Raw genomic sequence first — 22,371 nt, forward strand, 5'->3', positions numbered from 1 at the left:
AGGAAGGGCGTGGGGGTGGTGTTCCAAGCAGTCACTAGGAGCCGGACTATTAATAAACCAGTATTTGAATGCCTTCTACACCTAAGCAGTGCTTCTGGCTGAATGTCAGCTCTGGGCATCTGAAGATCAGAGAGGTAGAGCCTCCTGCTTAAGATGCATGGCCTGGATGCTCACTCTTCCCTTACCTACTGGACCCTGCTAGCCCTCCACCCTCTGGAGCAAGCAATCACAGTCACCCCCGTCCCTGCGTCCTCAAACAGCTGCTGTGATTTGAATAACCAAGCAGGCTGTTGGATGTCCAGTGGGGACTGATTTGCCTGGCAAACAGACCCTCAGGTCCTTGGCCCTGCTGGTACTGTGGGAAGACATGCAGCCCCTCTGGGGTCTCTGTTTCCTAAGAGCTCTTAGCACACCTAGGGGCTGCTTAAGCTCCAGTCTTGCCCTTGTTTGACTTCCTTGGGGGGTCCTAAAGCTGGTCTGCTCCGGGGCTGGAGAGTGCTCTCAGGAACCTGGCACACAGGAAAGGGCAGGAATGGCAGGCCCCGCGGCAGAGGTAACTGGAGCCAGCAGAGTTGGCTCCCTGGGCCGGTCACAAAATTTGCATGGAGAGAATAAGGCTCCTCCATGGCTTCCCCTCCCTTCCCACCCGGAGTCATCCTGGGGCTGAGGCCTGACAGCAGGTGGAGGCAGCTTTTGTGTGTGTGTGTGTGTGTGTGCGCGCGCGTGTGTATGAGTGGAGCCATCTCACCATGCCCCGTGCCTTCCTCGTCAGGAGTCGGCGTCCACAGCCACCTAACTGGGGCCACCTGCCTGACCAGCTTCGGGGAGACACCTATGTCCCAGGTGGGCCCCTCACTGGGCCCGGAGGTGCGGGGTAGGGGAGACACAAAGTATTACTCTGGCTTCTCTCCTCAGACTGCAACAGCCTTGGGGGGCCACCAGCACATCAATCTTCCAGCCTTGGGGATCCTTGGATAGCGGTGAGTCTGCAGCTGCCCCACAAGCCCCTGCTGTTTCACCCCCTCTGCTGTCTGCCTCTGCAGAACCTGACTGGCTCTTACTTCCCCAGCCCATTTGCACATGCCCCTCCAGCCTCAGCCCCTTTCCATCCACTGTTCTCTGCTGGGATGGCCTTTTTTTTTTTTTCTTCATAGCTCAGGTATCCACCACCCAGCATCCAAAATGGTATTTAAATCTGACCCTAGGCCTCATTTAACCACATGGTTTCCTATCAACCTATCCCTCTGTCTCCCCCTACCCAAGGAAACCATCTCTCTGAATCTTGTGTTGTTATTGCTCCCTTTTTTTCTTTTTATGCAGTTTTATTGCATCTATGTGTACTGTTAAGGAGTTACTATTTTTTTATTGAAGTATTGTTGATAGGCCTTTCCATTCTTAGTAGAGAGCTGTTAGACTTCATCCCCAGCACCATTTCCCCATGGTGGGAAGCCATTCTCTGCCCCCAGGGATCTCTTTGTCCAGTGGGGCAGAGGAACAGGATTCAAGCTGAAAAATGATTTGAGGGGTGGGGACAGGAGATTGGGGCCTCTCAGAAGGGGTATTCAGCTGTGAATTCACTGGCAGAAGGGAAGCACTAGGAGTGCAGATATGCTTAAGATTATTTCAGTATTTATTGAAGGCTAGGGACTATTCTAGGCAGGCAATGTGTATTTAGCAGGAATAAGACAAAAGTTCCTGCCTTCCTGAAGTTTATAATCTGATGGGGGTGCAGATGTAGGCAATAAAACTAGAAAAATATGTACGTTGGAAGTTGGTATGTGCTATGGAGAAATATAAAGCAAGGTAAAAGCAATGGGGGATGGTCAGGGAAGGCCATGGAGAGGGTGGCATGTGCACTCACAAATAATAGTCTCTGGCCTTCCCAGACCTCCTTGGCTCCGTTCTAGGCACTCCATTTGCTCTGGTCGGAGGTGGGGGGTAGGATGGGCGGGGGCAGTTGGTGGTCATTTGGTGGGGTTTAACTCCCACATCCCTCCCACAGCATGCCACTCTCGCTGCCACTCCCAAGGGCCCTGGGACACTTGGCTGCCCACTCTGCCACAAGACCTTTCCACTGCAGCGCATGCTGACTCGACACCTCAAGTGCCACAGTCCTGCACGCCGCCACGTGTGCCGCTGTTGTGGCAAGGGCTTTCACGATGCCTTCGACCTCAAGCGCCACATGAGGACTCACACTGGTGAGGAGAGGCAGGGACAGGGAGGGGCTACTGGGCCCCAAGTAGGGGTAGAATGGAATGGAGGGAAGTGCCCAGAACACGGTGTAGTGTACCTCGGATCCCTGAGGGTGGATGTAAGGTGGAGGCAGGGTAGAGGCCAGCTGCGGGGTGTAGATGGAAGACAGGCACTGGTTACAGGATTTAGGTCCCAGGTTAAAGAGTGCAAGGGAAAGGCCCACTCCCTCTTTCCAGGGGAAAGAACATCCTATGAGGGTGGGGACACAGGTGTCTGGCTCATATTTGCAGTGGGTGGAGGCAGCAGATGGTGGGACATAGATGGAGTCTGGTGAGCTTAGAATCGGAATGGGGGAATGCAAATGGAAGACAAAATGTGGAGGCTTTGGTCTAGACGTCATTGCTGTCTGTCTGCTCCTGCTCTGGTCCATGGATGCAGGGATCCGGCCATTCCGCTGCAGGGCTTGTGGGAAAGCATTTACACAACGCTGCTCACTTGAAGCGCATCTTGCCAAGGTGCACGGGCAGCCAGCCAGCTATGCTTATCGTGAGCGCCGTGAGAAGCTGCATGTATGTGAGGACTGTGGCTTCACCAGCTCGCGGCCTGACACCTATGCACAGCACTGCGCCCTGCACCGCTCTGCTTGAGACCGCACCAAGTAATCAGCCCGTGAGAGGCAAATAAATCAGGAAATGTATGCAAAGAACACAGCATTTATTACACATGGGGGAGGCTGGTTCACTCGGTCCAGCGGTGGCCACAGTGCGGGGCTGTGCACACGTAGTACAAGCGCATGGCATCCTGGCAGAAAGGACCCACAGTCAGGAAGGGTCTAGACCCAACAGAGGGTACAATATGGAACCTCATCCAGCAGAGCCTCACCCCAAAATAACAGACAATGGGACTTTCCCCACTGGTAAATGTCCAGCTCAGGACGCCAGGGTCCCCCCGGTAGTGGTATCCCCGCCCTGGGCAAGGTCTAAGCCCAAGATACTCAGCCTTCCTTTCTCGTGCTACTCACCTCTGCCCGGGCACTGTGCGACTGGAAGAACACCGCCTCCTTGTGGCCACACCTGAGGGGACAGTCAGCCACTCAGCCTGCCATGCCTTTCCCTTCTCCCTCCTCTGCCCCCAATACCAGCTGCGCGCTCACTTTTGGCACGGGTGGTCCTCGGTTCGCGGCAACGTGGGGTCCTGGGACACGTCAGCGATTATCTGGGTCAGTTCGCTGAGGAAACAGAGGGTGAATAATTATGGAGGCTTCCCAAGCCAACAACCCTGTTCCCAAGCTTCAGTCCTGCTGACTCACTCCACTTCGTGCGTGATTTTGTTGACATAGATGCAACTGTTGTCGGCTTCCTGCTGGTAATCACAATTCCGGCACTGTGAGAGGACGAATGTGGGGGAGGGGGTCACGGAGAGATCCCGATAGGACGGGAAGGGAGGGCAAGGTCTTCCTCGGAGAAGGTGACTAGGAGATGGAGTCTTGGAGGTTGGGACAATAGGTGGATCGAGAATCACCTTGGCGATGAACAAGACACCTCGGGTTCACTCAGGGTAAAGTCAGGAGGCGAGAGTAGGGTGCGTGGGGTATGTAACAGGGAGTAGGGGTCACGTTGGGAACCTCTGGACAGGTGGGAAAGACCGGGGCGCCCCGCGGGCTAGCGCTCACCGCGTAGAGCAGAATGCGGTTCTCCTTGTCCTCCTTGGGGTAAAGCATGTTGTTACTGTGGGGAAAGGGATGTCAGAAGTCAGTCCTGGCGCCATTACTTGCTCCCCTCCACTCCTGCTACCCCAGCCTCACCATTCCTGGCAGAATCGAATACCCACGAAACCCGGTTCGTAGGTCCCGTCAGGTTCCATAGCTACGCACTGCCCGCCCAGCCTTCCGCGTTCTCTCCGCCGCGCGACAGGTCGCGGGAAGGGTCAGGCCTAGTTGCTTCGCCAAAAAGGGGGCGGAGCTGCGCGTACGTACTGGCTCCCTGCAGCTTGGTGCTCGGTGCTCTGCCTGAGGTCTGATCAATGCTTGCTAAATCTTTTGCTATCTTAGAGTAATTGCTTCCAATTTTTGGGTCTCGCTTTCCCGGTTTATAAAGTAGTGTGGTACGAGAGCTGGGAACACGGTGCGACACGAACCCCGCAAATCCCTAAGCATGAAAGGAGCCATTGCTCGCTGCTGGCTGAAGGCCAGTGCACATGCGCGAGTTTACCCTTCGCGGACGCGGTAACTCTTGCCAGTCCATCCTCTCGGCTTCAGCCTTCTCCTGCCCGGATCTTTTCTCGTACGGCCATTGGAAGAACTGTGCGCCATGGAAGGCCTTTCAGGATTGGCTAGGGAGCCAGAGAAGAGACGGCGGCGATTGGCGAGCCCTCCTTACAGGAGAGCGTAGATTGGCCACGTGGGGAGCAGGGGGAAGGTCGGCTAGCCCAGAAGCGGCGGCGGCAGCGGTTGCGGAGCCGTTGTGAGGCTGTCTCACCGGGCTGCGGGCCCTGGCTGGGCGCGGCGAGATGGAGGTGACCGGGGTGTCGGCGCCTACAGTGACCGTTTTCATCAGCAGCTCTCTCAACAGCTTTCGCTCCGAGAAGCGGTACAGTCGCAGCCTCACCATAGCTGAGTTCAAGGTGTGGCCGTGGGGGCGGGGTCCGGAGGGGCGGGGCGTAGGGCTGAGGGGGCGGGGCACAGAAGAAATGGTGGGGCTTCCCGAACGCGAGAGGGGCACGAGATAAGCCGGCGTTGCCGAGATGGGGAAGGGGCCCCAATGGGGCGGGGCCAGAGGGAAGCTCCGGTTCCAGAGAATGGGAATGGATTCAGGGAAATTCTAGTTCCAGAGGACGGGGGCAAGAGCCGAGGGGTGGGTCCTAAATAGTAGGTCTCTTGCTGGTACAAGGACTGGGAGATAATTACTGATAAAAGTGGCGGAGCTTCAGGGCAGAGGGCGGGGCCGCTGACCGTCCTCCACCTCTCCTCCCCCAACCCCTTGCTCTGCAGTGTAAACTAGAGCTGGTGGTCGGCAGCCCAGCTTCTTGCATGGAACTGGAGCTGTATGGTGCTGACGACAAGTTCTACAGCAAGTTGGATCAGGAGGATGCACTTCTGGGCTCCTACCCCGTGGATGACGGCTGTCGCATCCACGTGAGGCCTCTGTTCCATTCATTTATTCAACAAATACTGGCTGTACTTTGCCCTGTGTGAAAACCAAGATAGGCCCTACTCTTATGGAGCCCCCAGTCCAGCATGGAGAAAGAAAGATCTATCACTTGACAGTGACAGCCAGAGTGGGCCAGACTGGGCTAGGGATGCATGGAGAGGTAGCTGACTCCACCTGAGAGCATCAGGGGCTTCCTAAATGAAGGGATGCCTGAGCTGAGACCTGAAAGATGAGGAAAGGGTGACCCAGGAGAAGAGGTGAGAAGGGCATGCCAGACGGAGAGAGCAGAGTGTACAGAGGCATAGAGTGTGAGGTGGGTCAGGGTGAGTGATGAGGCTGGCGTGTTGGGAGAAGCCAGAACACAGAGGGCCTCAGCATGCATCAGCTCACATCATTCTCTGTCCTCACCTCCACCCCCCTACCCACCCAGATATTACTCAGACAGCTCAGCATCCCCGGTGAGCTCCACCTCAGGGCCTTTACATGTGCTATACCCTGTACCTGAATGGTTTTTTTTTTTGTATCATTAATGTACAATTATATGAGCGACATTATGGTTACTAGACTCCCCCCGTCATCAAGTCCCCACCACATACCCCATTACAGTCACTGTCTGTCAGCATAGTAAGATGCTGTAGAGTCACTACTTGTCTTCTCTGTGTTGTACAGCCCTCCCCGTGCCTCCCACCCCCTACATTATGTGTGCTAATTGTAATGCCCCCTTTCCCCCCTTGTCCCTCCCTTCCCACCCATCCTCCCCAGTCCCTTTCCCTTTGGTAACTGTTAGTCCATTCTTGGGTTCTATGAGTCTGCTGTTGTTTTGTTCCTTCAGTTTTTTTCTTTGTTCTTATACTCCACAGATGAGTGAAATCATTTGATACTTGTTTTTTTCTGCCTGGCTTATTTCACTGAGCATAATACCCTCTAGCTCCATCCATGTTGTTGCAAATGGTAGGATTTGTTATCTTCTTATGGCTGAATAATATTCCATTGTGTATATGTACCACATCTTCTTTATCCATTCATCTACTGATGGAATCTTAGATTGCTTCCATTTGAATGGTTTTTATGTGACCATATGGCTTACTCCTTCCTTCCAGTCTTTACTTAAATGTTGCCTCCCAAGTAGTGTAAGACCTTCAGTGGCCTCAGTGTAAAATTTAAACCTCCTCCCTTTTCCACTTTATTTGATCTTCGTCCTTAGCTCTTGTCATTTTGTGATATACTGTACATTGCCCACAGCACCTGGAACAATGCCTGGTATAGAGAGGATGCTCAGTGAATCATTGTTGAATGATGATGAGTTGAATCCATAAAATAAGATAAGGAAGATGATGTAACTAACCTGCTTTTCAGGGGAAAAAGCAGCTTCAGGGTGGAATTTGCTTTCTTGAGGATGAATGATAGCTAGAATTTTCACCTCAATCTGCATACTGCAGAAGTAAGTGAGCCTGTAGAACTGGTACTTTTTTACCTCTCTAATTTATCCAGTAATTGTTCACTGAGCGTCTGTGTTACAGCAACAGTATAGTTTTGAGCCAAGTCTGAGAAGGTCTTTGTTTTAGCTCTGTCCAGTGTGTGAGGTAGATGTTAGCTAAATATTCACAGTAACAAATGTGAAGGGTCAGTGAGGTGAGGGCCATACAGGTGGAGATTGTGGAGCTGGGAGATCTCATACAGGATCTTGTACTGGAGATTCTATACACATCAAGGAGGCTTGGGAGGACTTCCTAGAGAAGGTAGTCTCTGAGCAGAGAGCTGAAGGATAGGAAGAAGGGGAAAGGGTGCTCCAGAGGAAGGGCGCAGCATGTGGGAGGCAGCTAGGCATGTTCAGGGACTGAAGAGTGGCCTCTCATGTGGCAGAGGGAGGGAGGAGGAGCCAGGGGAAGGCTCTGAGCCAGGAGAGCCCTGCTCAGACTCAGGTCACAGGCTCCCTCTGACAGAAGGAGAAAGGAGACCAGGGCGGAGGCTGCTTCCTAGTCTGCTTCCTAGTTCAGATGGTGTGATGGGCCTGGACCATGGTGGGAGCAGGTCAGGGCTGAGACTTTGGGCTGATGGACCAGGCATGGGCAGTGGCATCCTTGAACAGGAGGTTTTTGCCCAAGGATTCAGATATAGATGGGCCTCGAACTTCCGAGGCCATTCAAGGAAGGTTTCCCAGAGGTGGAGGCCTCTTGGGAATTTTAATTTTTTCTGAAACCCTTTTTCTGTTTTTAAAAGTCACCTATATTTGTTGCTTAAGGTGACAGCAACCTCAAACTTACAAAAACCCCTAATACAGAAAGTAGAAATTCTTAGTGGTCCTTGACCAGAGATAAGGGCCATTTCCATTTTGCTGTGTTAGCCCAGTGGTTCAGGCTAAACACCTTAGTCTTTCTTGTCCCCTCTTCTTCCTTCACACTCACATCTAGTCTGTCAGCAAACCCTGTAAGCTCCACCCACAAAATATGTCCAGAACCTAAACTCTCTCCCACACTGCCCCAACCCTGGTCTGGCCCTACCCTCTCCCTCCTGGACACCATAGCAGCTCCTCCCCATCTTCCTGCTCCCCACCTACAGCCAAGGGGAGTCTGTGGATCCCCAGTTCAGGCCAGGGCCTCCCTGGCTCAGAGCTTTCCCTCCCTGCATTTCATTCTGGATTAAAGCCAAAGTCTCCAGTGATCTGTTGTGTCTCCCACTCTCTCCTGGCTCACTCCAGCACAGTGGCCTTTCTGCTGCTCATGAAAAGGGCCAAGGACACTTCTACTTGGGGAACTTTGGGCCTGCTGTTCTTTCTCAGCCTTCAGGCCTTGGCTCAGACATCCCCTCCTTTTGGAAGTTTTCCCTGACCAGCTTCCCATGCTCCTTCACCTCTTTGTGGTGGTGGTCTACCACCACCTGTTGTCACCTGGTGTTTATACATGTACCTGTTTGTTTATGGTTGGTCACCTAGTAGAATGAGTACTCCTTCAGGGCAGGAGTTTATCTATTTCTGTACCACGTCCCTAGCACCTAGCACAGGGCCCAGCTGGCTTTGGAAGAGCTCAGCAAGCGATGAGTGAATGAGTATTGGGGGTAGTACAGAAAGAGATGCTCCAGGGTCTGGAGGTTGGGGCCAGCTTAAGAGGGCCACAGAGGCTCAGGGAGCACAGATGTGTAGTCCTTTTGAGCAACACCCAAGCTCTGCCCTTCAGGTCTAGTGACTGGGGGCCAGTGATGCTGATCACTGATGTGGATGCGAGCATGTGGTTATCTGGGGGCAGATCCAGTCTCTAGGGGCTAGGATTGGGGTAAGGAAGGGGAGATGGCCGGTGTAGACACCTACTCTCATCCATTCTGCTGGGATCAGGAGAGGAGAGACTAGGATAAAGGGGAGGGTAGAGGAATGTGGTTTTTCCTAGACAGGAGAGACGTCCGTGGTGTGCTCCAGTGTGCAACCCCTCACCCGCGCACCCCACCTGCCTCCCTGATGGGACTCTGATCCCCACTGATCCCTCTCCTCGCTACAGGTCATTGACCACAGTGGTGCCCGCCTTGGGGAATATGAGGATGTGTCCAAAGTGGAGAAATATGAGATCTCACAAGATGCCTATGATCAGAGGCAAGGTACAGGGCACATGGGGATGGGTAAGGGTGTGGGGGGGCCAGAAGGAGTGTGTGCAGGTGGGTGGAGGTGGTGGGGGTGAGGGGTGCAGAGATGATAGAGACATTACAGAAGGTATGGGCAGTGAGGGCAGACGGGCATGGGCGAGTGGGAGAATGGAAGGGGTAGCGTGAGGCTGGTGTGGGGACAGATGGGGACACGGGAAATGAAGGCAGGGATGGACGGGGCATGGGGTATTAACAACACGGGGGCTGGGAGGTGTGAGGGGGTATGGGCCGGCAGCTAGGACATGGGAAGGTAGAGGGGAAGTCGGGGGTCGGGGAGGGGTCAGGGTCACATGGCACAGTGGGGCAGCGAGTGTGTGGGGGCAGAACTCAGAGGCATATGTGGAGTGGACAGGGCAGTGTGGTGACCAGTGCAGGCATGCGGGGACAGATTGGAATGTGTAGTGGGGAAGACAAGGGGCTGAATGGAGGTGAACGGGGTGCTGAAGGGCGTGGGAAGACAGGTTAATGTAAAGCCTAGAGGCAGGCTTCTTCCCTTTAGTTTCTGGATTATGGGGAGGCACCAGGTGTCCTGGGGAGAGGCCAGGGCTGCCATGAGAGACTTGGCCTTGGGATAGCCTTTTGATAACCAGAACAGAAGAGTCTCCATGGATGTTGGCCCTGTGTGCCTGGAAGTTCATCTCATCAGGCCAGAGGCCCCGCCCGGGAACCATGTCTGACCCCGTCCTCACCCCACCCTCAGACTCAGTCCGCTCCTTCCTGAAGCGCAGCAAGCTAGGCCGATACAATGAAGAGGAGCAGGCACAGCGAGAGGCCGAGACCTCCCAGCGCCTCGGCGAGGAGAAGGCCCAGGCCGGTGCCATACCTGTGGGCAGCCGCTGTGAGGTGCGGGCACCTGGGCAGCCCCCTCGCCGGGGCACCGTCATGTATGTAGGTATGTGGCCCACTAAGACCTTATACTCTCCTCTGAGGTGGGCAGTGCTGGGGACCCAGCCCTCAAGGAGATCCCAGTCCAGCAGGGGAGACAGACCCAGCAGTCAGAGTGACGGCACAGAGCGGTCACAGGATGGGTGGGAAGCAGAGATGGAGTGACCTAGGTTGTGGTGGAGTGAGCAGAGGCCAGAGCCATCAGTTCCCAGCAGTCAGAGCTGAAATGGGGGAGGCACAGGACGAAGGTATGAAGGCAGGGATGAGGGAAACCTAGGGGGCTGTGAGAGAGTAATCCAGGAGGGCTTCCTCGGGGAAGGACTGTCTGAAGGAAAGGGAGAAGTGAGGCAGGTGAGAAGTGAGGAGGACTGTTCCAGCCAGAGGGAGTAGTGAGGACAAGGGCCATGAGCAGGACCGCGCTGGCCTGTTTGAGGCAGAGAAAGGCCAGCAGCATGGCTAGTGAGGAGTGAGAGGGGGAGGTAAGAACTAGGCCTGGGGCCTGGGCAAGGCTGGACCGGGCAGGGCCTTGGAGATGGTAGAGAGCAATGGTTTGTTTTTGTAACAGCTTTATTGAGGTACAATTCATACAGCTCACCCATTTAAGTGGCTAACTCACTGGTTTTTAGTATGTCCACAGAATTGTGTGCCATCTCCACAGTCAATTTTATAACATTTTCATCACCCCAAAAAGAAACCCCATAACCATTAGCAGCCACCCCCCATTTCTTTTGTTGTCATTCTTTGGTTTTCTTTTCACTCCCTTTTCCTGAAACTCAGCTCTCTCCGTTCTAGTCAGCTGTTAATCTGTTCTCTCTCTCCAGATAGGCCTGTTCTGGTCATGTCATATAAATGGAATCATACAATATTTGTGACTGGGTTTTTTCATTCAGCATAATGTTTTCAGGGTTCCTCCATGTTGTAGTGTGGATCAGTACTTTATTCTTTTTATGGCCAAACAATACTGCATTGTATGGATAGGCCACATTTTGTTTATTCATTTATCAGCAGACGGACCTTGGGGTCCTTTCTACTTTTTGGCTATTACAAATAATGCTGCTATGAACATTTTTATGTAAGTTTTTGTGTGGACATGTATTTTCATTTCTTTATATACTTAGTAGTGGAATTGACAGGTCATGTGGTAACTTGTTTAACCTTTTGAGGAACTACCACGCTGTTTCCATGGCAGCTGCCCTGTTTTACATTTCCACCAGCAGCAGTGTATGAGGGTCCCGGTTTCTCTACATCCTCACCAAAACTTGTTATCTGTGTTTTGACTATAGCTGTTCTAATGGGCATGAAGTGGTACAGCATTATGGTTTTGATTTGCATTTCTTTAATGACTAATGAGGTTGAGCATCTTTTCATGTGCTGACTGGCCATTTGTATACCTCGTTTAGAGAAATGTCTGTTCAGATCCTTTGCCCATTTTTAAATCAGGTTATTTGTCTTTTTGTTGTTGAGTTATGTTGTATTAGTTTGCTAGGGCTGCTCTAATAAAGTACCGCACACTGGATGGCTTAAACAACAGAAACATACTTGTCACAGTTCTGGAGGCTGGAAGTTCAAGATCAAGGCCTTGGCAGGTTTGGTTTCTTCTGAGGATCTCTCCTTGGCTTACAGATGGCCGCCTTCTCGCTGTGCCCTCACATGGTCTGTGTGCAAGCACATCCTCGGTATCTCTGTGTGTGTCCAAGTTCTGTCTTCTTACAAGGACACCAGTCAGATCGGGTTAGATCCCATCCTAACAGCCTCGTTTTAACTAATCACCTCTGTAAAGGCTCTTATCTCCACTGTGACCATTCACATTCTGAGGTACTAGAATTAGGACACCCACATGTGGATTTGGGGGGACACAATTCATCCCATAACAAGTTGTAAGTGTTCTTTATATACTCTAGATACAGTTCCCTTATGAAATACATGGTTTGTAAATATATTTTCTCCCATTCTGTGGGCTGGTTGTCTTTTTACTTTCTTGATGGTGTCCTTTGAAGCACAAAAGTTTTTAATTTTTATGAAGTCCAATTTCTCTTGTTGCTTATGCTTTTGGTATTGTATTTAAGAAACCAGTGCCTAATACAAGGTCATGAAGATTTACTCCTCTATTTTCTTCTAAGAGTTTTATCATGTTACATCCTACATGTAGGTCTTTGACCCATTTTGAATTAATTTTTGTGTATGATGTGAGCTAGGAGTCCAACCTCACTCTCTGGCTTGTGGATGTCTAGTTGTCCCAGCACTATTTGTTGAAAAGATATGCTTCCCTCATTGAATTGTCTTGGCACCTTTGTCAAAAGTCACTTGCCCATAAGCAGTGTGGGTTTTATGCTGATGGGATGGGCAGCCTTTGAGAAATCTGGGGCAGGGCAGCAGTGCCACTTCCCTTAGATTTTCACAAAGACCCCTCTAGCTGGAGCTGTTGAGTGAATAGGGATCAGGGGTAGGAACAGGGAGACCAGTGAAGGAAGGGGGCTACTGTATTAGTCCAGGCAGGTGTTGGAGTTGGTGCTGGGGGATAGCAAGGGGTAGTTTTTGCCAGGACAGGCTTTACACTGAGTGGGGAAACACGAATCTGGGATTTGGAGATTTCACTGGGATTTCACCCTTGGGCAGGACTCACAGATTTCAAGCCTGGCTACTGGATTGGCGTCCGCTATGATGAGCCTCTAGGGAAAAATGATGGCAGGTAATAAGTGTCCCCACTCAGGGGTCTGTGTGTGTGTGTGCATGTGTGCATACATGTGTAAGTGCATATGGGTGAGCCTGCCCAGACTAGCATCTGGGGTGGGGCCATGTTGGGGACCCTCTGACCACTACCTCTCCCATCGTGCTCTGCAGTGTGAACGGGAAACGCTATTTCGAATGCCCGGCCAAATATGGCGCCTTTGTCAAGCCATCAGCTGTGACAATGGGGGACTTCCCTGAGGAGGACTACGGATTGGATGAGATGTGACGCACAAGGAAGGAAATCCCCCTGATCCCGCTAACTTGCCCTCTGACAGTCCATCCCCATGTGTGTCCGTGGCCCTCTTCCCCTGGCCCCATTTTAATTATATTCACCTTGTCCTTGCCATTGACTTTTGAGACTCATGCATTAAACTCGCCGGAAACCTGGAGAGTGTTTGGAGGACTCAGTAATTATAGGAGGGGCTGGGGATGAGTAGGTGAGGGTGAAATGGGGGGCTGGGTAAAGTAGAGGTTGAGCAGGATAGTTCTGCCCCTTGTAGCTGGAGGCCCAAGACTGTTCTTCATCCTTTAATATTAGTTAATATATTCTGCGGCACTAACAAAGAGGTATAAAATAATAGTGACTTAAACAAGTGGAGGTTTGTTTTCTCCCTTAAAGTCTCCTGTAATCACCAAGAGCTAGCATGGTGACCCTCTGTGTCAGAGGCCAGCCTTCATCCATCTTATTGCTCTCCCTTCTCCTCCTGATTCCCACCTCATCTGCTCCAGGTGCCTGGAAGAGGCGCTGGGAAGGATACCCTTAGCCTTTAAGGAATACGTACAACTTAAAACTTGTTTCTATTTCATTGGCCAGAATTTTGTCTCATGGCCACTTACAGTTGCAAAGGAGGCTGGGAAGTATAGTTTTTATTCTGGGCAACCATGTTCCTAGCAGAATCCCAGAAGTTACTGTCTGCAGAGGCTGGGGAGAAGGGAATTAGAGGTGAGTAAGTAGCTCTACCACAGTGTCTGTAAGTGGTAGACCTTATCTGTTCGCTTAATTTTTTTTTTCTTTTTTTTTTGTAGATAATTATTTTTTATTGAAGGGTAGTTGACACACAGTATTACATTAGTTTCAGGTGTACAACACAGTGATTCAACATTTATATACATGATAATTCTAGGTACCAGCTATCACCATACCAAGTTGTTATAATATTTTGACTATATTCCTTATGCTATACATTACATCCCGGTTACTTATTTATTTTACAATTGGAAGTGTGTACTTTTTTTTGTGTGTGTGTGAGGGCATCTCTCATATTTATTGATCAAATGGTTGTTAACAACAATAAAATTCTGTATAGGGGAGTCAATGCTCAATGCACAATCATTAATCCACCCCAAGCCTAATTTTCGTCAGTCTCCAATCTTCTGAAGCATAACGAACAAGTTCTTACATGGAGAACAAATTCTTACATAGTGAATAAGTTACATGGTGAATAGTACAAGGGCAGTCATCACAGAAACTTTCGGTTTTGCTCATGCATTACGGACTATAAACAGTCAGTTCAAATATGAATACTCATTTGATTTTTATACTTGATTTATATGTGGATACCACATTTCTCTCATTATTATTTTTAATAAAATGCTGAAGTGGTAGGTAGATACAAGATAAAGGTAGAAAACATAGTTTTGTTCACTTAATATATTAAAGAAAGAAATCAGAAGACTAGAAATAGTGTGAAGCCCCTCATGGCATTGCAGACTGGGCAGAAAGATATTGTGCCCTTAGGTATGTAACATGGACACATGCAGCCTCTGTGTTCTGGGAAGCTTGAATCACACCGTGCATGTGTCTACATGTGAAGAATCCCTCATTAGTTCCTTGAAGGGATTCCTGGTGGAGTGACTATTTGGGGAATTTTACTTAATTGTTGAAATTACTTAATTGTAACTTCTAGAGGAGTTGGCAGCCAGCAACCTCAGTAAGAATGAGGCTGAACTATTTTAAGTGATGAGGGGATTCTCAGGAAAAGCTGTTCACATCCACATAGAGCTGATGTCCACTGGAATGGACACACTGAGATATATAGAACACTCACACATCTGGATTCATACTCAAACACTGGGGACAAACCCAAAGCAGACTCACACTCAAACACAAGAGGTCATGTGCAGGAACAGTGCACATAGATTCACAGAGGAGCTACACACACACACAGTAAACAGATTCACATCTAACACTCACCAGCAGTAGATACAAATCTATATATACACATCAATGAAGCTGTCAATCTACAAAAACAAAAAAATGGTTACTTTACCTCAAGGCTTAGGCCCCTTCCATGTCAGGGAGTTGTCAGAGTGAGGAACCTTAGGGGGAGTGTTCCCCCAACTTCCAAACCAGCATCTACCAAGTTCAGTTCAGCCAGAATCCAGCAGAATTAACTCAGCTAATGGATCAGCACTGAGGACCTGATGATAGTCACTTTAAGATCTGGCCTCAGAGTGAGCCTTCATGATGACGCCGAAGGAAAGGGACAAGAAGGTGATGGTGGCCTTCCCCAGACACACCAAACACCCAAACTCATACCTATGAGCTCCAAGCGAAGGTCATGGCGTCACTGTGCATGAAGACCTGCCAAACTGCAGTGGAAGATGTAAGCACAAATTTCCAGGGTGTTCTTTAATGCCTTTTGGCTATCAAAATAGAAGAAGCTGTCCCCTTAACATTTAACTGATGACATCAGAAAGGATCATGCTGATAATTTCTAAGCAGGAAACTTAAACCTGTTAGCATGAAAGCTGACCACAATTAGGGATTAGAGACTCACTTTATAGAATGATCTGGTGCCTTAGCTTTATTGCTATCAGGGGGCCCAGAGAAGGAGAAGGCAGTCAGTGTATTATGATAATACCACCTGCTGTAACAAAGAGTTCCCCAGCAGTCCAATGCAGGGGTTGTGGATTGGCAGCAACCTCCAGGTAGTGATTCACACACCCAGACCCCATTTTGTGGCTCCATCTCCTTATGCTCAGAACTCTGCTTTCAGCTGGCAAATAGAAGAGTGTGGGAAAGGTTCACTGTATTTTCACTTCTCATATTGTATTGGTAAGAACTCCATCCAGTCATGCAGCCACCCTAGATGCAAAGTGGGCTTTGGAACATCCACTTAGGCTAAGCAGCTACCTCTGAGCCACTACCATGAAAAAGGACCATGGATTTTGGTGACCACAGAAGGGGCTGTGGGATATCTTTCCTCCAGATGCATTACATCCTCCTGCCCCCATCTGCCCATGCCTGACCTGCACCATCCACTATCTTACCTTCCCTTTGCGGGGAGGGTGATGGCCATAAACCTAACCCTTTTGAGAGCAAAATAAACCTTGATTTCATAAATTCTCAGTTCAGTGCATGTGGAAGACACTCCACACATCCTTTGAGCCCCCCAGTGTGTGTCAGGCCTGAGCCTGAGAATAAATTGGACACAGTCCTTGAAGACAAACATAATTACCAAACACTGGCTTTTTCTTTGGTGACTGATATTTCATTTTAGGGTTGCTGGCTTGGGGGAGGGTCAACAAAATCACTAACAAAATCAGTTTATCCCAACCTATCCCACCTCTCCAGGAATAATCTCTTAGAAGGGAATTCTCAGAATTTACCAGGCCGACACTCCTCCCAGGGTCCCGCAGCCTCAGCGCCTCCAGGCATCGGCCCAGATACGGGCAACAAGCGCCCAGCCCCCATGTGAGGGCAGCAGCCACTGCTCGGCACGCGGCGCGCGGCGCATTGTGGGGCGCGTAGTCTCGCGGGCGTCAGATCGCCCTCCAGCCCGGCATGCGAACTGCATTTCCCAGAAAACCATGCGACACCCTCGCCTTCCCTTACTCAAATCTGAAAGCCGAGGTCTTGCTCACCCCCAGCGGCGCAGGGAATTGTGGGGATAAGGGATTTGGATCCTCCGCGGAGGGCGGTGTTGCGCAGGCGCAGATGGCTTGGCAAGCAGCCCAGAGTTTAATCAGAGGGTGGGATCCGATGTCCTGGCGGAGGCGCCACAGCTCACTTTCTGGCCTCGGAAAAACCGAGACGAAACCAGTTTGTTGCCCAGAGTCGGCTGGGCTGTTTTCACGTCTTCCTGCTTTCCTGTATTTCATCCGGTCCTTCTCTGGGCTCATTCGTTGGATTTTAAGCCGAATCAGGTGCTCACATCTTAAAAGGAAAGTATATCCCCTTTCCCCTCTTTTTTCTCTCTTCTACTTCACAGTTAAATATTTTACTTTCCAAGATACCAATAATGGAAACACATCCCATGCTCATGGATAGGAAGAATTAATATTGTCAAAATGGCCATCCTGCCTAAAGCAATCTATAGATTCAATGCAATTCCTATCAAAATACAAACAGCGTTCTTCAACGAGCTAGAGAAAATTGTCCTCAAATTCATATGGAACCACAAAAGACCTTGAATAGCCAAAGCAATCCTGAGAAGGAAGAATAAAGCAGGGGAAATTACGCTCCTCAACATCAAGCTCTACTACAAAGCGACAGTAATCAAGACAATTTGGTACTGGCACAAGAACAGACCCACAGACCAATTGAACAGACTAGAGAGCCCTGATATAAACCTAACCATATATGGTCAATTAATATATGATAAAGGAGCCATGGACATACAATGGGGAAATGACAGCCTCTTCAACAGCTGGTGTTGGCAAAACTGGACAGCTACATGCAAGAGAATGAAACTGGATTATTGTTTAACCCCATACACAAAAGTAAACTCGAAATGGATTAAAGACTTGAATGTAAGTCATGAAACCATGAAACTCTTAGAAGACAACATAGGCAAACATCTGAATATAAGCATGAGCAACTTCTTCCTGGACCCATCTCCTCAAGAAAGGGAAACAAAAGCAAAAATGAACCAATGGGACTATATCAAACCAAAAAGTTTTTGTACATCAAAGGACATCATCAATAGAAAAAAAGGCATCCTACAGTATGGGAGAATATATTTGTAAATGACATATCCAACAAGGGGTTAACATCCAAAATATATAAAGAACTTACACACCTCAACACCCAAAAAGCAAATAACCTGATTAACAAATGGGCAGAGGATATGAAGAGATGGTTCTCCAAAGAAGAAATTCAGATGTCAACAGACACATGAAAAGATGCTCCGCATCACTAATCATCATGGAAATGCAAATTAAAACCTCAGTGAGATATCACCTCACACCAGTAAGGATGGCCAGCATCGAAAAGACTAAGAACAACAAATGTTGGCGAGGATGCAGAGAAAGGGGAACCCTCCTACACTGCTGGTGGGAATGTAAGCTAGTTCAACCATTGTGGAAAGCAATATGGAGGTTCCTCAAAAAACTAAAAATAGAAATAACATTTGACCCCAGAATCCCACTTCTTGGAATATACCCAAAGAATACAACTTCTCAGATTCAAAAAGACATATGCACCCCTATGTTCATCGCAGCACTTTTTACAATAGCCAAGATATGGAAGCAACCTAAGTGTTCATCTGTAGATGAATGGATAAAGAAGACGTGGTACATATATACAATGGAATACTATTCAGCCATAAGAAAGAAACAAATCCTACCATTTGAAACAACATGGATGGAGCTGGAGGACATTATGCTCAGTGAAATAAGCCAGGCGGAGAAAGACAAATGCCAAAAGATTTCCCTCATTTGTGGAGTATAAAAATGAAGCAAAACTGAAGCAACAAAATGGCAGCAGACTCAGATACTCCAAGAATGAACTAGTGGATACCAAAGGGGAGGGGCGTGGGAGTGTGGGTGGGGAGGGAGGGAGAAGAGGATTGAGGGGTATTATGTTTAGTACACATGGTGTGGGGGATCAAGGGGAGAACAGTGTATCACAGAGAAGGGACATAGTGGATTTCTGGCAACTTGCTGCACTGATGGACAGTGACTGCATTGGGGTATGGGTGGGGACTTGATAATATGGGTAAATGTAGTAACCACATTCTTTTTTCATGTGAAACCTTCATAAGACTGTATATCAATCATACCTTAATAAAAAAATTTTTAAAACACTTTTACTTTCCCCTAACAAATTTAAAATTAGAATATATAAGGCTCTCCCAAGTACCCATCTCATAGCTTCTGTAATTATCAACATATGATGACGATCATATTTTATTTCTTCCTCTCCATTCCCCCACCCCATTATTTTAAAGCAAATCTCAGGCAACATCTCATCCGGCAACATTTCCATATGTATCTCTAAAAGATAAGGAGTTTCCGTCACACCTAAAAAGATTGCAGTATTCCTTTTCTCTCTCTTTTTTTTATTAAGGTATCATTGGTAAACAATCTTACGAAGGTTTCAAACGAGCAACATTGTGGTTTCTACATTCCCCCCTATTAACAAGTCCGCACCACATACCCATTACAGTCACTGTCCATCAGCATGGTAAGATGCTATAGAGTCACTGCTTGTGTTCTCTGTGTTATATGCAGTATTCTTTAATACTATCTAATACAAGGTTGGAATTCAGAAGCCCCCAATTGTTTCATGAATGTCTTTTTACCGCTAGCTTGTTTAAATAAGAATCCAGACAGAATCCAAATCATAATGTGTATTGTTCTGATAACTCTCTAAGTCTTTTACTCTACAACAGTTTCTCCTACCTCCCAATCTTCCTGTGGGATTTTTCAAGTCTGAGTTGTCTGGTTGCACCTCTTGGTGTCCTTTAATATGTTTTTAAAACTGGTAGATCCAAGAACTCATCCAATTTTGGTATATTTATGTATAAATATACTTTATGGGTGGTGTTCCATCAGGAGTCACATTCTATATGGTTGTCTCTCTTTTTGTGATGTTAAGATCCAGTGTTGTATTCTTGCAGTGTCAGCCAGATCCACCTATTACAAAACCATGGCCAAACTTCAGGAAAGAGATGTCTACAAGGTCCTCCTTCCATTCTTCTCCCTCTGCTCCACAAGAACTAAACTGTCTTTTCATTGCTAAAGCCCTTTCTTGTTGCTAAACTCAAGAGGCAAATCTTAACTTCAACTTACTGGTCCTGCAATGACAACTGACATTTATTCCAGTGCTTCTCAAGCATTGGGAGGATCTCAAGGAGCTTTTGTTTATGAGGGTAACATCTGCAGGTATCTACCATGTTAGAAACTTAAAATTTTAAATGTTAATTAAAAAAATAAACCACTAAATGTTAACATTATTAACTTTTTAAATAAAGAATAACTGGTTTGAAAAAATAAGTGGGAATAGTGGCATTGCTTTACATCTTGAAAATCTTTTTACTATCTGGCTTCAGAAAAAGATAGCTGGATTCTCTTACCTGTGTCTGCGTGCAAACTACTGAATATTTTTCATGAAAGAATGAGAGTGGGAAAGGAAAAAAGTCTTCACATTATTAGGAAAATAATTTTAACTTCAAAGACCCCCTGAAAAGGTCCTGAGGACTTCCAGGTGTCCCCAGTATTCAAAATGTCCAAACATACCCCATGACAATCCTGATTTCTGGTTTCTGCTTGGCTTGGGCCCAATGGGCCAGATCTGTTGTACCTGTGAGGGCCTAACTAATACAGAAACCATGCATATATTAGAACAGTGGGCAGCCTGAGTCCAAAGTCTAAAAATATGCAAAGTGAGTAAAAATATTGCTGAAAGGATTTTCACAGCATCATTTTTTTCCATTTATTTTTTATTAAGGTATCATTGATATACACTCTTAGGAAGATTTCACAAGAAAAACAATGTGATTATTACATTCACCCTTATTATCAAGTCCACCCTCCATACCCCATTGCAGTCACTGTCCATCATTGTAGTAAGATGCCACAGAGTCACTATTTGTCTTCTCTGAGCTATGCTGTCTTCCCCATGATCCCACACACACACCATGTGCACCAATCATGATACCCCACGATCCCCTTCTCCCTCCCTCCCCACCTGCCCTCCCCCACCCCTCCCCTTTGGTAACACTAGTCCCTTCTTGGACTCTGTGAGTATGCTTGCTCCTTCAGTTTAGTTTTGTTGCTATACTCCAAAAATGAGGGAAATCATTTTGTATTTGTCTTTCTGTGCCTCACTTATTTCACTGAGCATAATACCCTCTAGCTCCATCCATGTTGTTGCAAATGGTAGGATTTGTTTTCTTCTTATGGCTGAATAATATTCCCTTGTGTATATGTACCACACCTTCTTTATCCATTCATCTACTGATGGACACTTAGTTTGCTTCCATATCTTGGCTATTGTAAATAGTGCTGCGATAAATATAGGGGTGCATATATCTTTTTGAGTCTGAGAAGTTGTTTTCTTTGGGTAAATTCCTAGGAGTGGAATTCCCGGGTCAAATGTTATTTCTATTTTTAGTTTTTTGAGGAACCTCCATAGTGCTTTCCACAATGGTTGAACAAATTTACATTCTTACCAGCAGTGCAGGAGGGTTCCCCTTTCTCTGCATCCTCACCAGCATTTGTTGTTCCTATTCTTTTCTATGTTGGCCATCCTGACTGGTGTGAGGTGATATCTCATTGTGGTTTTAATTTGCATTTCCCTGATAATTAGCAATGTGGTGCATCTTTTCATGTGCCTGTTGGCCATCTGAATTTCTTCTTTGGAGAAGTGTCTATTCCTATCCTCTGCTCATTTTTTAATAGGGTTATTTACTTTTTGGGTGTTGAGGTGTGTGAGTTCTTATATATTTTGGATGTTAATCCCTTGTCGGATATGTCATTTACAAATATATTCTCCCATACCATAGGATGACTTTTTGTTCTGCGGATGGTGTCCTTTGCTGTTCAGAAGCTTTTTAGCATGACGTAGTCCCATTTGTTCATTTTTTTTGTTTCCCTTGCCCGAGGAGATGCGTTCAAGAAAAAGTTGCTTGTTTATATTCAAGAGATTTTTTTCCTATGTTTTCTTCTAAGAGTTTTATGGTTTCATGGCTTATATTCAGGTCTTTGATCCATTTTGAGTTTACTTCTGTGTATGGGGTTAGGCAATATTCCAGTTTCATTCTTTTGCATGTAGTTGTCCAGTTTTGCCAACACCAGTTGTTGAAGAGGCTGTCATTTCCCCATTGCATATCCATGGCTCCTTTATCATATATTAATTGACCATATATGCTTGAGTTTATATCTGGGCTTTCTAGAGATTTCCATTGGTCTATGGGTCTGTTCTTGTTGCAGCATCATTTTTTAATTATAAGAACAAATAAGAAATAATCAAATATCCAACCAGTATTTGACAACATTTCAGGTGGTATTAATGAATACTCAATGATATCAAGTTTCTTTACAAAAGAAAAATGGACTTTGCTGACTTACAGTTAGATGAAATGCTTTACTGTAGGAATTTTCATTAACATGCTTGAGTCCATGATAACTATGTTAGGGGGAATCTACTAGGCATTACTTTCTGAACTTATTTGGTCATGGAGCCTGTATCATTTAGCTCTTGGTGTGTAACAAACCACACCAAAGCTTCATGACTCAAAACAATAACCATTTATTATTCTCACATGTTTATGGATTAGTTGAATGGTTCTGCTGATCTGGGCCAAGCTTAGCTGATCTTGACTGAGTCGGCTTGGGCATCTGTAATCTGCTGGAGAGTCAGCTGGGTGCTAGACAGTCATGATGGCCTTGGCCGAGATGCAGGGCTCATCTTCTCATAGATCAGCCTGGAGTTGTTTTCGGAGGAGCTAGAATTGGGAGAGAGAGAGAGAAGCACAGAATAAGGCCTCTTGACCTCATGTTATTGATTAATGACAAGGGAAGTTTAGCTTCAGGGGATTGGAGAACCAACTGTACC

General features: G+C 47.5%; 4 protein-coding genes across 4 annotated transcripts in view; 3 read left to right on the forward strand and 1 right to left on the reverse strand.

Annotated features, from left to right (window-relative positions):
• WDR62 (WD repeat domain 62) overlaps positions 1–992 on the forward strand; it is a 49,216-nt gene extending 48,224 nt beyond the window's left edge. Inside the window, exon 33 of the mRNA XM_036929080.2 lies at positions 916–992. The gene's annotated coding sequence lies outside the window, so the exon portion shown is untranslated. The remainder of the gene's footprint in view (positions 1–915) is intronic.
• OVOL3 (ovo like zinc finger 3) lies at positions 505–2,840 on the forward strand. The gene is given in 3 exon segments (XM_036929091.2): positions 505–980; positions 2,003–2,198; positions 2,632–2,840. Coding segments are annotated over 3 exon segments (636 nt in total). The 5' UTR covers positions 505–749.
• Positions 2,841–2,888: 48 nt separating this feature from the next.
• Positions 2,889–4,149, reverse strand: POLR2I (RNA polymerase II subunit I). The gene is made up of 6 exons (XM_036929092.2): positions 3,998–4,149; positions 3,866–3,920; positions 3,503–3,576; positions 3,347–3,421; positions 3,215–3,266; positions 2,889–2,994 (listed from the first exon to the last, which is right to left on the reverse strand). The coding sequence occupies exons 1-6, from the start codon at positions 4,054–4,056 to the stop codon at positions 2,932–2,934; spliced, it is 378 nt and encodes a 125-aa protein (XP_036784987.1). The 5' UTR covers positions 4,057–4,149; the 3' UTR covers positions 2,889–2,931.
• A 441-nt stretch (positions 4,150–4,590) lies between these two features.
• On the forward strand, positions 4,591–12,976 carry TBCB (tubulin folding cofactor B). The gene is made up of 6 exons (XM_036929086.2): positions 4,591–4,815; positions 5,183–5,326; positions 8,831–8,927; positions 9,673–9,864; positions 12,474–12,546; positions 12,699–12,976. The coding sequence occupies exons 1-6, from the start codon at positions 4,702–4,704 to the stop codon at positions 12,811–12,813; spliced, it is 735 nt and encodes a 244-aa protein (XP_036784981.2). The 5' UTR covers positions 4,591–4,701; the 3' UTR covers positions 12,814–12,976.
• The last annotated feature ends 9,395 nt before the right edge of the window (positions 12,977–22,371 follow it).

This window comes from Manis pentadactyla, chromosome 15 (assembly GCF_030020395.1).
Source record: "Manis pentadactyla isolate mManPen7 chromosome 15, mManPen7.hap1, whole genome shotgun sequence".
Lineage (NCBI taxonomy): Eukaryota > Metazoa > Chordata > Mammalia > Pholidota > Manidae > Manis > Manis pentadactyla.

Coding starts and splice junctions, on each gene's coding strand:
- POLR2I (XM_036929092.2), bottom strand. CDS start 4,056: ATGGAACCTGACGGGACCTACGAACCGGGTTTCGTGGGTATTCGATTC. Junction 3,921..3,997: donor ATTCGATTCTGCCAGGAATG/GTGAGGCTGGGG, acceptor CTTTCCCCACAG/TAACAACATGCTTTACCCCA. Junction 3,422..3,502: donor AAAATCACGCACGAAGTGGA/GTGAGTCAGCAG, acceptor CTGTTTCCTCAG/CGAACTGACCCAGATAATCG.
- TBCB (XM_036929086.2), top strand. CDS start 4,702: ATGGAGGTGACCGGGGTGTCGGCGCCTACAGTGACCGTTTTCATCAGC. Junction 5,327..8,830: donor ATGACGGCTGTCGCATCCAC/GTGAGGCCTCTG, acceptor TCCTCGCTACAG/GTCATTGACCACAGTGGTGC. Junction 9,865..12,473: donor GGGCACCGTCATGTATGTAG/GTATGTGGCCCA, acceptor ACCCTTGGGCAG/GACTCACAGATTTCAAGCCT.